Source organism: Pristis pectinata, chromosome 30, assembly GCF_009764475.1.
Source record: "Pristis pectinata isolate sPriPec2 chromosome 30, sPriPec2.1.pri, whole genome shotgun sequence".
NCBI lineage: Eukaryota > Metazoa > Chordata > Chondrichthyes > Rhinopristiformes > Pristidae > Pristis > Pristis pectinata.
Window position 1 is genome coordinate 16,574,704 of NC_067434.1, and position 15,949 is coordinate 16,590,652.

At 42.2% G+C, this 15,949-nt stretch overlaps 2 protein-coding genes across 2 annotated transcripts in view; one reads left to right on the forward strand and one right to left on the reverse strand.

Annotated features, from left to right (window-relative positions):
- cdh23 (cadherin-related 23) overlaps positions 1-15,949 on the forward strand; it is a 710,459-nt gene that overhangs the window by 568,949 nt on the left and 125,561 nt on the right.
- Positions 1-15,949, reverse strand: part of vsir (V-set immunoregulatory receptor) — a 50,004-nt gene that overhangs the window by 12,661 nt on the left and 21,394 nt on the right. The window contains exons 2-5 of the mRNA XM_052041600.1: positions 13,362-13,769; positions 7,073-7,141; positions 4,510-4,620; positions 2,845-2,872 (exon numbers count right to left, since the gene is read on the reverse strand). Coding sequence (XP_051897560.1) covers positions 2,845-2,872; positions 4,510-4,620; positions 7,073-7,141; positions 13,362-13,769 — 616 coding nt within the window. The remainder of the gene's footprint in view (positions 1-2,844; positions 2,873-4,509; positions 4,621-7,072; positions 7,142-13,361; positions 13,770-15,949) is intronic.

Consider the following 15,949-nt stretch of genomic DNA (forward strand, 5'->3'; position numbering starts at 1 on the left):
CACCTTCACTGCATCAACTGCAGAGGTTCAAGGCAGTGGTCCACCAGAGATGGGCAATAAAAGCTGGCCGTGCCAGAGATGCCCATATCCCAGAAAGGAAGGATTAAAATAATACAAATTAACTTGCATTGATCTCAAACCGTCCATGGTAACAAATCCCAGTTTGTTGACTGAGGAACTGCCCTCTCAGTGAAGCATTGTTGGGCTGAGGACCACACAGCACAAAACAAACCAAAGAGAAAGAGATAAAAGACATAATCGAGCAAACTGAGCTTTATGCCAGTAGACCCAATGAGAAACAGCAGACCTGGATCCATTTTGCCTTGGCAAGCGGGCAAAGAACTGATGTGAACAAAAGCCTTTATCACCTGAAACCAGTTTGCATAGAAGTTATGAAAGTAGCCTGAAATGACTCTACCCCTCTCTATCAGCCTCTGCACTACAATTAACTCTACCACTGCAGCGTGGAAGGAAGAGTTCCAATGGATGTTCATTTTTCAGCATAAGGGCATTGCTGACAAGTCCAGCATTTATTGTCCATTCTGAACTGCCCTTTGGGAGATGATAATGAGCTACCTTCTTGCACCCCTGCGGTGTTTCTGGTGAAGGTATTCCCTTACTATTGGGTAAGGACTTTCAGGATTTAGACCCAGCAATGATAAAACAATAGCGGTACAGATCTAATTCAGGATATTGTGTGCCTTTGAACTTGATGGATTTTGAAGTGCTGTCAGCAACTGCAGTGCGTTTTGCAGATGGGACTCACTGCAGCCACAGAGCGATGGTGATGGAGTTAATGAACGTTTGGAGTGGTGGGTAGGATGCCAGGCAATTAGATTGTTTTGTCCCGGATGGTGATGAGCTGATGGAATATTGTTGGAGCTGCATTTAACCATGCAAAGCAGACAGTATTCCTGACCTGTGTTGCATAGGTGGTGAAAAGACCTTGGGGTTTCAGGAGGTGAGTGACTCACTGCAGGATATCCAGCCTCTGACCAGCTTTTACAGTTGCAGTACTTATGTGGTTGGTCAAGTTGGGTTTCCGGTCAGTGATGACCGAGAGGATGTTAGTGATGGTGAAGCCATTGAACATCAAGGGTAGGTGGTTAGATTCTCTATTGTTGAAGATGGCCATTGCCTCACAGCTTTGTAGCACACATTAGTCTTTCTTACCTGTTGTAATGCAAGCAGAAGGCCATTCAGCCTATTGAATTTATATCAGCTCCCAGCAGAGCAATCTTACTCCCCTTTTTATTTCCCTGTTACCTATTCGCTCTCACATTTCCATCAACTTCCCCCCCAATTCTCCTGTCATCCACCAACACTAAGGATAATTTTTAATTGCCACTAAACCTATCAGAATGCCTTTGGAATGTGTGAGGGTACTGGTGGAAACCCACAGTATCACTGCAACTCCACACAGACAGCACCCAATGACAGGATCGAACCTGGGTTGCTGGACATGTGAAGCAACAGCACTAACTGCTGCATCCCTGAGTCCCCACCTCTTAACAGCCAATCAAAGCACTTGCCTGAATATTGTCTAGGTCTTGTTGAATGTAGGTGTGGCGTGATTCATTTGATGAGAAGTTGTAAATGGAATTGAATATTATACAATCCTCAGCGGATATCCCCACTTCTGTCCTTGTGAGGGAACGGGATGTCGTTAATGACGCAGCTGACAACAGTTTGATCTATGACACTGCTCTGAGGAACTCCTGCAGTAATGTTCTAGGCCTGGAATGATTGACATCCGACAGCTACATACATCGTCCTTTGTGCAAGATGTGACTTTAGCCATTGGAAAGTTTTCCCTTGATGTCCATTGATTTCAGTTTTAATGGGGCTCTTTGATGCCACACCTGGTCAAATGCTGCTTTAATGTCAAAGGCAATCACCCTAATCTTATCTGTACCATTTACCTCTGGTCTGTGTTTGGACCAAGGCTTTAATAAGGTCTGGAGTAGCATTGTTCTGATGAAACTCAAACTGGGATTCAGTGAAGATGCATGAGACTGCAGGTGCTGGAACCTTGAGCAAAAAACAAACTGCTAGAGGAACTCAGCAGGTCAAGCAGCATCTGATACAGGGTCTTGACCTGAAATGTCGACTATCCCTTCGCCTCCACAGATGCTGCCCAACCTACTGAGTTCCTCCAGCAGTTTGTTTTTTGTTTGGGGATTTAGTCAGGTGTTTGGAGTGGAATGCTCAATAGCATTGTCAACATCAGTTTGTTGATGATTGAGGATAGATTGATTTTAGAATGATTACTTGATTGGATTTGTCCTACTTTTTCAGGACAGGACTCACCTGAGTCATTTTCCACATTGTTAGGTAGGCACTAGTATAGTTACCCTCCTGGAACAGCCTGGCTGAAGGTGGCACTAGTTCTGGAGTACTGGTCTTCAGTACTGCAGCTGGCATGTTGTCTGGTCCCATAGCCTTTGCTGTATCCAGTGCTAGCATCCTTTTCCTGATATCACATGGAATGAATCAAATTGGCTGAAGACTGGCTTCTGTGATGGTGAGGATGTCAGAACAAAGAGGAGATGGAAAACCATAGATGGCGTTGCTATGCATCTCTACTCTCTGACTACCCCAATGTCCCTGTGCCTCATGGTGATGGGAGAAGAAATAAAATTCAAACTGTTTATCATCTATCTGTCTTTGCCGTTCCAGCACATGCCACCTCCCCAGTCCTATCACCACCACCTAATCTATGCCCACTGAGGCTCATTATGATTTCCAGTAGTGGAACCTCTCTGCACACTTGGATGATCTGGCAAAGAAAAGGAGGATGTTCTCAAGAGCATAAAAAACATTGTGACAGTGGGGGGAACTTACCTGTCCATTCGGACAAGCTCGTGGGCTCCTGCAATAAAAAAAAGACCAGGTAAGAAAAAGCCAAATATTTCAAATGCAGGTTTCAGTCGAAATGACACAGACAATATCAAAGTTTTACATCTACAGCACAGCAGTGGATCGTTTAACACAGTGAGCCCATAGCAACATGTATGCTCCACACAAAGCCTCCTCGCACCCCTCAATATCTAACACAACCTTCCACAGTCTGCTCTGTGCACTTCTGCAGGCTTCCCCTTCAATGTGACTCGCCTGGTTAAAGGTTTGTTTCTGCCAGAGACATTTGGCGATGTTGAAACCGATGGTGTCGCTGTACCAGCTTGACTGCGTCATGGAGCAGTGTGAAGAAGGGGGAGTAGGAAAGTGCTGTATGAAGTCTGATTATAATCAGCAGCAGCTGAAACCTCCGAAATTCTTTTGTCAAACCCTGTTTTTTTTTTCTGGTGGGGACGTTACCTTTTAAATGATGCTGATGTTAAACTTTCTCTGACTATCAAACCACAAGCTCTAGTGCTTTAAATCTAAGTTGACACTGCAGAACAGAATTGTGGAGGTGCTGTCCTACAAAATGAGTTTCGTACCACAGCCCGACCTGAGGACATGAGAAATAGCAACAGGGGATGCCTGCTGACTCTTTGAGTCAGCTCCCCCATTCAATAAGATCATGGTTCATCTCAACAGTTTCCTACTTGGTCCCCATAACCCCTGGTGACCCGATCATCAAAAATCTATTGAACTGAGACCTCCTTATTGACTGTATCTGTGACAATGTCAGAGAATCAGCTTGGTCTTAAATAGCAGACTCGTCAACCTAAGGCTATGCTCCCTTGTTCTATATTCTCCAGAATGAGGAAGCAGTCTCTTTGCACTGCCCTGTTAATCCCTCCAAGATTTGTTTCATTTATATTACCTCACTTTTTTGTCCACTCCATTGGATTTGATCCCATTACCCTCTTCATGGTAAAGAGACCATTTGGTTTGGTAATACAGGTGAAAGTGTATCTGGTAGTGCATGAGGTGTTGCAGGGCAAGTTTGGTAATGCATGAACGTTGCAGGTGGGTCTGGGAATGCGTGAGTTAAGTCAGGTAATATGCAAGACTTTGCAGTGTGAGGTTGGTCATGTGTGAATCACTGCAGATTGAGTGTGAGAATGCTTCTTCATTACGGAGTGAGTCTGAGACTATGCCAGTCATGGTAGAGGATGCATGGAAGTATTAGTTATTGCAGGCTGCATATGGCGATGACGCAGTCACTGGAAGCCAAATCTGGAATTGTGGTGGTTGTTACAGGGTGCATCTGGATGTGCATCAATCACTGTCACACATGCCTGGTGGTGTACCAGTGATGCAGGGTGAGTCTGTAAATGTGCGAGTCACATCAGAGTGTGGTCTGGTAGTCCACTGTAGATTGCCTATGAGGGTGTCTGTAATGCAAAAACCCTACAACCCTATATATAGAAGTTGTTGTATATAGGAACTGGTATATTTGTTGATTTTTTTTTGTTGATACTCTGTAATTTTTTTTTAATTGCTGTAATTTCGAAATGGTGTGAGGGTTGCATATCAGCTGTGCAAAGCAGTGAACTTCTGAGCTCTGTGATTTTCAAAGCAGCACTCACGAGATGCTTGAGTTGGTCTGTTACTTACTTCTCCTGGTGACTGTCTCCTGCCTCTGTTTGTATATGAGCAACAGAATCAAGGGAAGCGACAAGATGGTGATCACACATCCCAATGTGGCCAGTGCAATAGCTGTGGTGGCTGGGGGGATAGTCAAAAGGCAAATGATTATTCAGTGTTTGTATCACACCTCAGCTATCTGTACTGTATTGAACTGAGAGACAGAAACTTATCTACAGCATCATAGATTGAAACAGCCCATCTCCATTCTGTTCCTCATTGCTCAGTTAATATTTCTTCTTCAAATATCTATGCAGTTCTCTTTGAAAGTTACTAATACTTGCAATCACATTAACAATTTATGTCTTTCATAATACAACCCATTGTTCAGAATAACTGGATTAAAGAGGTTTCCTCTGACTTGTTTTTGTTTTGCAGACACTCCGATTGCACTGCAACCTTTGCATCATCCTACTGTTTTGTGCTCTGTATTTATTGTTGTATTTAAATTAGATATCTTGATGAGTCACATGTACAGTACATCGAAACACACAGTGAAATGCATCTTTCGCGTAGGGTGTTCTGGGGGCAGCCCAGAAGTGTCGCCACGCTTCCGGAGCTATCATAGCATGCCCACAACTTCCTAACCCGTACGTCTTTGGAATGTGGGAGAAAACCGGAGCACCCGGAGGAAACCCACACAGACACGGGGAGAACGTACAAATTCCTTACAGACAGTGGCTGGAATTGAACCCACGTTGCGGGCGCTGTAATAGCATTACGCGAACTGCTACACTACCGTGCCTGCCATGTGTGCTATTTACTCTGTGAGCTTTTTGCGAGTAAGGAATTTCATTGCACTCTGGTATATATGTGACAATAAACTGATCTAATCCTTGGGGGTGGATTTTGACCATGTGATAGTTTGCCAATGGTGAATTAAGCCCAGAGTGTGTAATGCATTTGTTATGGATGCAGTGATCATGATTTAGAATAGATAATTGTGTTGTTTAAGTTACACGGTGTGCAATATAATCTTCAGTAATCAAGGTGTGCACATCATCTTTATTGTCTGAATTGTCAGTTTCATTTAGTTATTCCAAATACAAAGTAATCTGTCTTCAATCACTCGCATTAAATGCAAAGTCAAAGTCGAGTTGTCATATGCACAAGTACGTGTCTGCACAGGTGCAATGAAAAACTTACTTGCAGCAGCATCACAGGCACATAGCATCAGATACACAACATTCACAAGAAAAACATAAACTTAATTTATACACTTTTTTTTACAAGAAAACATAATTAGATCAAAAGAAACGAAGTCCATTTTAGTACAAAGTGGTCATAGTGTTGCTAAACTACAGTGATTAGGGTTCAAGAACCGAGTGGTTGAAGGGAAGTAGCTGTTCTTGAACCTGGTGGTGTGGGACTTAAGGCTTCTGTACCTCCTGCCTGATGGTAGCTGCGAGAAGATGGCATGGCCCGGATAGTGGTGGATGTTGCAGCATATGTGCATTGCACTCTGTTTCAAGATTCAGTTCTATAACTTCATTGGAAATGAATTATAAAAGCTGAGCACAACGTGCACATGTCATTGTATCTGGTGTTAGTGACTGCAAGCAATTATCTACTCCATTAGCTCCAATACCAAGGTGCAGTATAATAATGAACCTGCCAACATGGGTACCTCAGATGAGAAATATACTTCAGCTGCGAAGTAATGCCTGAAAGTCTACATCTGAGTTCTTCCCCGATCATTGATGTGCAAGTACTTAATCAGTAAATTTGCCCAAATTTTCAGGATGAACAAGGTTTCCCACTTGTGGGTTGCTATTCCAACTGCGGCTCTGCTCGATGGAGAGGGTGTGGGATCAGCTTCTGATCTAAGGGTGAAATAGTGCAGGCTATTTGGTTTGATCTGTGACTGTGGCAGGTCATGCCAAGAGTTTTCACCATATTGTAGAGAATTGGTTCACTATTAGACAGAGAAACATAAGAAGAGATTGGATGAAGCTGTTTTAAGATGGGTTTAGTTGGGGGCAATAAAGAGAAACTTTAAACACTGATAATCAATGCAATGTTTTTTAAGAAAACAATCCTCTGCACAGTTGTATGGAAGTGATTTTCAAAAGGGAGGGGGATAAATACTTGAAGTTGCATGGATATGGGGAAAGAATGGGAATTTGGGATTGACTAGATTGCTCTTTGAAACAGCAAATGCAAACTCAGTGGAGTGAATGGCCTCATCTTTTGCAGAGATGTTCAAAAGAATTGGGTGGACAAACCAATAGCATGGTTTTAGTGTGTGCGTTGGTCGGGGAAAGGTTGTGGATCTAGGTTTCCTCGGCAGATGCGTTGATGTTTCTCTCATGTTCAGGGATGGTCTCATCAAGGGACACCTGTGATGATCTCTTGAAATGAAGGTGCAGAGTAAAGAGAACATGCTCATGTGGGTATGCATGGAATAAACCAAGCAATCATCTGGTTGGAGAGTAGAGGAGTGTGGTCACAAATTGTGGTGTGGTCAGTGGTGTCAAAGATACAGAGAGGTCATGGGGATTAGTTGCCCCAAATGCATGGAGCAATATCTTACCTTCTGAGTCTGATTCTCCAACAGCATCTTGAAAGGTGCACTCTTGATTTGAGGACTGAGTTCCATTTGCTGCAAAATGTGAGAACATTTGGCTTACACAGAACAGTACAACACAAGAGCAGGCCTTTCAGCCCACAATGTCTGTGCCGAATACAATGCCAAATTAAACTAAATCTCTTCTGCCTGCACAAGATCCATATCCCTCCGTTCCCTGCACATTCATGTGTCTATCTAAAAGCCTCTTAAATGCCACTATTGTATCTGCTTCCACCACTACCCCTGGCAGCCCGTTCCAGGCACCTACCACTCACTGTATAAAAAAAACTTGCCCCGTGTATCTCCCTTAAATTTTCCCCCGCTCACCTTAAATGCATTTCCTCTAGTATTTGACATTTCTACCCTGGGGAAAAAGATTCTGTCTACCCTCTGTATGCTGTTTAAGGAGTGATCTCTTCATACTTCACTGTCACAGCTTGGCTGTGGTTCCTTCAGATGCAAAATAATTATAAATTTGGGAAATTTCATGGCAGGTCTCACACATCCTTCTATTTAACTGACCACACAGGTACCTCTGTGGCGTAGCTTATCTGAAAGCTCATTCAGGTGTTGATGCGCTTTGTGTGAAAAAGTTTTCTTAATATCAGATTTTACTTTATCAGTTGAATTAGAACAACTTGCATTTATATAGTGTCTTCCACAACCTCTGGTGCCACACAAAGCAGCTGCTTTGGCAACATAGGAAAAGTACACAGTGAGATCCCACGGAGAACATGTCTCAGTGGCAGCTTACTAGCCAGTCAGAAAGTTGTGAGGCTTGAACATAAAGATCTATTCTCTCATTTCAATGCAGTACCAGAGGAGTGCTGCATTATCAGTGGGATGATCTCTTAGATGAGCCATTAAACCATGGTTCTGTCTGCAATTTCAGCTGGATTTTAAAGAGCCCTTTGATCTATTTCACGTAAGAGTGGACATTTTCCCCCAGTGTCTTGGCCAACGATTATCTTCCAATCATTGTCACAAAAAGCAGATTAACTGGCATTCTCATGTTGAAGTTTGTCAGAACTTGCCTCGCACAACTCACCCGCCAGGTCTTTACATTATCACAGTAACTCCATTTCAAAAGGACATGTAAAGTGCTTTGAACAGTCTTGGGATATAATAGCTACTGTAGAATTGTAAATCTTTCAGTTTTTAGCAGTAAGGAACAACCTATTTCAGTGTTGGTGGTTGGACATTGGTCAAGAAATAGGGTAGACTTAAATGTTGTGTCCTCTTGTCCCGATTTTGTGTTTTACTTTACATTAGCTTTCTGTTTTGCTTCATGTCTCTTTAATTTTCCTTAAGCTCCTTTGACCTGTTTTCACGGCCAGTGTGCCTTGAGTTTATAAGATCTCTTGCAGAGGTGAATGTGATTCCTTGTCTTCCACATTTGAAGATCAAAAATTTGGCGGTAGGTGGCACTTTTGTTGGGGGCAGTAGAGCAAATCTCCTTTCTATCTACATGGGAAATAGCTTTAGCTATACTGTTTATCAGCAAACTGGTCCCAAAAATTAATAGTATATGTCTGTGATGTGCAGACAGCTGCTCGAGAGTGAACGAGAAGCTGATAAAAAAGCATTAGTTAAAAAAAATTGAAAAACTAATGAGACTGAAAGCCAATAAATCCCTTGGACATGCTGATCTGCACACCAGGGTTTTGAAGGAGGTGAATATAACAGGAGATGTATTGGTTGTCATCTTGGAAAATTCAATTGATTCTAAAATAGTTTCTATAGATTGGATAGTCATAAATGTTACCCTATTATTTCATAAATGTGCAAGATAACAAATGGGGAACCACACTGCAGTTAGTCTGACATCTGTAGTGGGAAGACTGTTAGAATCTATTATTAAGGAAGTGGGAACATTGAACTTAGAAAATAATAGAATTGGACAGAGCAAACATGGATTTACAAAATCAAATCATGTTTTTTGAGCTTGTAACTAGCAGAATAGATACGGGCAAACCAGTAGATGTGGTGTATTTGGACTTTCAGAAGGCCTTCATTAGAGGTTATCAGACAGAAAAATCACAGGAGATTGGTCATCATCCATCATGGTGTAGATTAAGAATTGGTTAATGACAGAAAGCAGAGTAGGAATAAACGTGTCATTTTGAGTTGGGAGGCTGTGACGAATGGGATGCTGCAAGGATTGAGGCTGGGGTCACAGGTTTTCTCAATCCATGAAAGGACCAAGTATAATATATCCAAGCTTACTAATCATACAAATCTGGTTGGCAGCGTGAGTTGTGAGGATGATGTGGGAAGGTTTCAGGGTTATAGACCAGTTAAGTGAATAAGCAAGAATGTGGCAAATGGAACATAATGTGGAAACATGTAATGTCATCCATTTTAATAGAAAATGAGAAATAGGGAGTTTTTTTAAATGGTGAAAGATTGAAAGGCGTTGGTATTTAGTGGGGACTGGGTATCCTTGTGTATGAATTACTGAGTTAATATGCAGGTATAGGAAGCATTTAGGAAAGAAAATGGCATGTTGGCCTTTTAATGTAAAAGGATTTGAGTTCAAGTGTAAAGACGTCATACTGAAAATATAGAGGGCAATGGTGTAACTGTACTTGGACTATCATTGTACAGATCTGTCTACCTAAGCAAAGATAGAGGGAGTGCAATGAAGGTTTGGCAGATTGATTCCTGGTTTGACCTATGGGAAGAGGTTCGGCAGACTGGGCCTAGACTCTAGGATTCATAAGAATGAGAGGTGATCTCATTGAAAAGCACAACATTTTCACAAGGCTTAACAGAGGGATTGTGTATTCCCCTGGGTTGAATAGAACCAGGGTCACAGTCTCAAAATAAGGAGCCATTGTTCAGGACTGAGATGAGAAGAAATGTCTTACTCCTGCCTGTAGTAACTCTTTGCAATTGTCTGGAACAAGAAAGCTGTGGAATATATTATAGCTAGAGAACAAAAGATTTGGATAGTAAGGGAATGGAGGGATATCAGATTAGTACAGGACAGTGATGCTGAGCTAAACCATCAGCCATGAGTTCATTGAGTGGCAGAACAAGTGTGAGGGATTGAATGACCTTCTTCTGCTTTCAGTTGCTTGTATTCTTATGTTCCCCTTCAGATGCCAAATATACTGCAAAACAGAAGCAACAAACAATCTGTTGGAGGAACTCAGCGGGTCAAGCAGCATCTGTGGGAGGCAAAGGAATTGTCAATGTTTTGGGTCAAAATCCTGCATCAGGGTTTCAACCCAAAATGTTGACAATTTCTTTCCTCCCACAGACGCTGCTCAACCCCCTGAGTTCTTCCAGCAGATTGTTTGTTGCTCCAAATTCCAGCATCTGCAGTTTCTTGTATCTCTACTGCAAACAGAACCTCAATTTAAGTCTCATCCCAAAGCTGCCATCTCTGACTGTGAAGCACCCCCCTGACTTGGCAGCAGAGAGCTTTCTTTGCCACCTCGCTGCTGCCTTTGGGTTTATTATATGCAGTAGTTGTCTGCGGCATTTCCTGCATCAGTAATTTCAAGTGCAAAGGAAGTGTTGCATGTTTTGACATTAATTCTGCAATAGGACTTTAAATATGCCAGCTTTTGGAGAGGCATCCATATTAATCCTTAGAAATGCTTGCATCCATCCATAATCTTTGTACTATGCCTATATTGTGTTCTTGGATAATAATTTCTTGGTGGTGCGGAGAGTGGGGCCATCGGTCATGTTCCCCTGTTTGTAATGCAGTGCCATGAGCACAGCTCTTCCCTGTTGTTGCTACAATCACAGGTACTGTAAGATGGCTGAGACATAGTATTGTGTTTAATTAACCCCTTGCACCAGTGAATGATACATGATTTAGTTCAGCAGCGACCTGGCTAGACAATAGACTTCCATTTCAATAACACCCTTTGCCTGTATTTCAACAAGTCCAAAGCACTTTACTGCCAATGAAGTGGTTTTGAAGTATGGTATTACTGTAATGTAGGAAACTCAGTGGCCAATTAACATGGAGCAAACTCCCACAAACTGCATTCTCATAAGGGATAAATGATCTACTTTTGTAATGTTCACTGAGTGATTAATATTGGGCAAGACCCCAAGAATAATCTTCCTGAAATAGATCCATAGGGGGATATCTTAAACCATCTAAAGGCAGATGGGAACTGTGGTAAAATAATACAAACGTATGAATTAGGAACAGTAGTAGGCCTCTCTGCCCCTCGATCCTGTAGCACTTAATAAGGTTGCAGCTGATCTGATTGTAATCTCAACTCCACATCCCCACCTACCCACTATAACCTTTTGCCCCCTTGTTTATCAAGAATCTATCTACTTCTGCCTTAAGTGTTTTGGAGTCATTTAAGTCCACCCGAGCTGGGATGCAGGGTTTTGGTTTAATGTCTCATCCAAAAGAGGGCATCACCAGCAGTATAGCATACCCTCATTACTCCGCTGGAGACGAAACCAAGGCTTCTGTGCTCAAGTCTCCGGAGTGGGTCTTGAACCAGGAGCCTTCCAACTCTAACGCAGAAACGTCATTGAATTTACGGTTTACCAAGAAAGATTAATTGCACATCGTTAAGGTGGACAATTTTCTGCTCGTCCATCTCAAGCCTCCACAGTAACTGTCAATTAACCTATCCTACCCTTGAGTGTTTTATGTCTCCTGTTTTATGCCTCAGTCTTTCCAGGTATTGGCTGCTCTTTGTGTGAAGATGTGCCTCCTGATATCTGATCTGAGCCATTTATCAGGTTGTATCTTGAAACCTGCAGGTTCTTCATTTCATATCTGCTTAGTGTCTTACTTGGTTCCATAAGATCCACTCATTTCTTTAGGATTTCACTCCTGAGCTCCTCATGTCACAGTCCTGCCAGCAGTGGAAGATGGTTGGCATGTATTTGTGTCAAATAGGGGTGGGCAAAACTACTACATGCTAGCTTATTAGCAATAATGCCAGATCGTAGGTTCAGGAAGTCTGCATGAACAAGCAATCAGTAGTTCTGCTAAAATTAGGTGTGTAAATTAATACTTCAATTTATCTTCAGTCTTTGCTAATGACCTAAGACTCTGGTCTCCAGAACCACTTCAAAGATTGCTTGCATTGCTTTCAACTCCTCTGGGCAACATAAGATATTTTTAACTTCAAGTGATTAAAAATATAAACCTTTAGAAAGTGTCTGCTGCACATGATGAGGTTGTCACACCACATTCTTGCAATACTCATTTTGTAGCTTCTGCAGGTTATTCAGTATTCATTTCTTTGGCAATGTTTTGTTTAATTGCACATTTTGTGCCAATTTGATGTCAGAGGAATGGACTTGATCAGAAACATGTCCTCTGAATAGTGCCTAGGAAATCTTGGCCAGTTAGCACAGCTAATAACAGTGACTGGTCTTCAGATTTTTTAGAACTAAGCCATGTGGTTCAGGTGAATGTTAATCTTTGTAGGATCTGGCATATTACATAAAGGTAGTGAGAGTCTGGCACTTTCTTCACCTAAGATACTGGGGCTATGTTGAAATCTTAAGACTGAGTTCACCGGATGAATGGTGCCAATGGTTATGGAACAAAATCAGTCATTAGACTTGAAATTCAGATCAACAATTACATCAAATTCCGATGAGCTGCTATCGAATTATTCAGAAACCCCAATGGCTCGACATCTGGTTCAAGTGATGCTTCTGGTGCTCCGTTTAAATCATCGGGACCCCGTTTCCTGTGCTCACCTGAAACTCACCAGGTTCTGTTACCCACACACGCTTTAAGCTCACCAGGACCCCATTTCTCCTGTTCCCTTTTAAACTTACCAGGTTCACTGGAAAATTTATGATACCATTGTGTTTGGGGTATTAGTAGCAATAGCATCCAATAGACCAGAAAATCTGCCAGTCTACCACCACCATAGTCCCGAGCATGCTGGATTCACGGAGTTTTACTGTACCCGACTGAATGGTAGAACAGGTTGGAAGGGCTAAGTGACTTCCTCCCTGTTCCTCCCTATGTTTTTGATATTGCTTTCCTTGAAATCCATCAGTCCAACATGGGCAGCTGTGCCTTCAGTTGCCAGCACCCAAAGACTGGAATTTCTGAACCTCCCCAACCCTCTCTCTTTGCTTGAAATCCCATCTCTTTATCAATGTTTTATGGTCATTTGTTCTAAACAGAGGCGTGCACCAAACTAGGTTTGATAAAGCTTATGCTTTGGCCAGTGGCTATGTATTGAGTGAAACATAAGTGCATGCAGATCCAAAGAAACCACTTTCTAAAGAGACATACCACGTACAACCTTGAGCTCCATGGTCCCGTATACAGTTAGTTCAATCTTTGAGTGTGGCTTGTTTTCTGGCAATCTGTGTAGCTCGTGTACAACGCAGCAGTAAATTCCCTGGTCATCTTGTACCAATCTAGTCAGGGTGACCCAGAATGTTCCCCTGTGATCGGAATTCATGTAGACTCCCTGTGCCTTGTGCTGATGGTGGTTGTCCCGTCTGAATGAAGTGTTACGGATATGAATCTTCTCTGCACATGTATCATTCTTGCTGTGGCTGAAGTACCAAAATTTGGCCAAGAAGTCATGCCTGTCCTTGAGGTGTCCAGAGAGGCTGCACTTAAAGGTGACATTAAGTCCTTCTGGACACGTGTACACTGTGTGATCACTGGATACCTTCAGTTCCACAGCCTGACCTGTAGAAAAAGAAAGCAAAGAAGTATAAAGATGTGCAATCCTACGGTACATTTCACATCAAAAGGTTCCAAACAATCTTACAGATTGTGAATTCTGAAAATTAAGATGAAACTAAGGCCAGTGCAACTGGAGTATTGTACTCACTGTTGTGAACAGTAGCATGTTGGTTGTCCTAAAAACGGCCTTCCATGGATTTGATTCCATGTTCCCTTGATTCACCCATGAGGACATCCCAAAGAGTTTTACAACCCATTGTAAAAGTACTTCTAGTTTGTATTCACTGCCGTACTGTAGGAACACACTACCAATTACGCAAAGCAGCAATGTGAAAATAACATGATGATCTCTGTGGGGTAGTGTAATCCATAAGTTAAGTGATACTGTTTATTTCCTCTGTATTTGAACTTTATTCTCATGTAGAGTTTTATCCATCCTACACTCCTGCTCCCTAACCTATTCTCCCAGGTTTTGGCTTGATGCCTCATCCAGACAGCACCTCCAACAGTGTGGACTCCCTCACAAAGTTTCGGTGAAGGTTGTTGGGCTCGTGTTTCGGGAGCGGGACTTGAACCCATAACATTCTGACTCTGAGGTTGAAACAACAAGCAGAGGGCAATCCTCACTGCTGACGCAATGCAATACTCCCTCAATATTACCTGTGTCGATTTTAGCACGCATTCAGTGAGGTAAGGCTCCCAGAAAGGAGGACAGACTCTGAGTATGGTGCCATGGAGATTAAATTGCTTGACCAGCAATCCAAAACCCCAGACTAATGATCTTTAGATGAGTTCAAATCCGACCAGCATGGCTGGTGAATTTGACTTCAGTTAATAGCTCCAGAATAAAAGCTAATATTAATGGCCATGATCGTGAAACAATTGGATAGTCATAAAAAAGGAAGGTTTAATGAACTTCCAGGAAGAAAGTCTAACATCATTACTTGGTGTGTCCTTTCTATGGCTCCAGTTCCATGGCAACTGCCCTCTGAAATGGCTGCTTCCATAAGGGGCATATGGTGATGGGCAGTAAGTGCTGGTCCTGCCAGTGTTGCCCACATCCCATGTATGAATAGAAGACAACAAACAAAATGCTGGAGAAATTCAGAGGGTCAGACATCATCTGTGGAGGGAAATGCACAGTCGGCATTTGAACAGAACAGATGAAGGTCTCAACTTGAAGCATCGACTGTCCATTTCCCTCTACAGATGCTGCCTGACCCATTGAGTTCGTCCAGCATTTTGTTTGTTGCTCCACATTCCAGCATCTGCAGTCTCTTGTGTCTCGATGAGTTGAAGACAACAGTGTTATAAATGTTCTTTTTGTGACCTTTGCTAAGGCACAAATATAGCTGAGCACTTGGAAAATCTCCCATAATAATACCATGGATCTTTTACATCCATTGAGAGGGCAGATGAGATCTCAGTTTACCCCCACCCAAGTTTATCCTCTGCTACCCAAGTATGTGGAACACAGCCCAAGATCTTAATCCTTTGATTAACAGGTTCATCAATAGTTTCATCTTTAAAACATTTTTTAACATCTTGATTCTTATCAGTCTCTGGAATGAGTGTCAAATGAAGTCTCTTCTTTCTAGCCCAGAATGACAAAATTAGCTAAAAAAGCATCTTATGGGAAATGTTAGTTTTTATTGGACATTGCAAAGTTTTGCTGTCCAGTTGTCCCTCAGTTACACTTGGTCATTGTTTTTGGACACAAGCTGGGTTCCTCAGGTTATTCTGGTAATCACATAACCAAGGGGAGGAGGGCTGTACAAGTCTTCCAGTACTTTTATAAACCAACGAGTTAGCCATGGTATGCCAGATATTCTGCTGCCAAATGTTCTGCTACCAGGGCACAGCTGTGTCCAAGTCATAATTATTTTATTAAGTACAACTAGAATTTATTAGCTATTTAGCTGCTTATAAATTCGTAACTGTACATCGAAGAAATGACTACCATTCCTTTTCTGCCATTTCATGTTTCGAGTACTGGGATACTTCCTGTGACGTCCCCTCAACGACCCCCTGCCCCCAACAAATCTGGTGTAATGGATTCAAAACTTCTTGTTGACAAATATATTCATCAGAACCCCATGGTACTAAGAAAAGTCTGTGTTATTTTCAGAAGATGATTTAAATGTTGCAAGAAGGATTTATTGTGCAATGAGGTGTCTGAAACT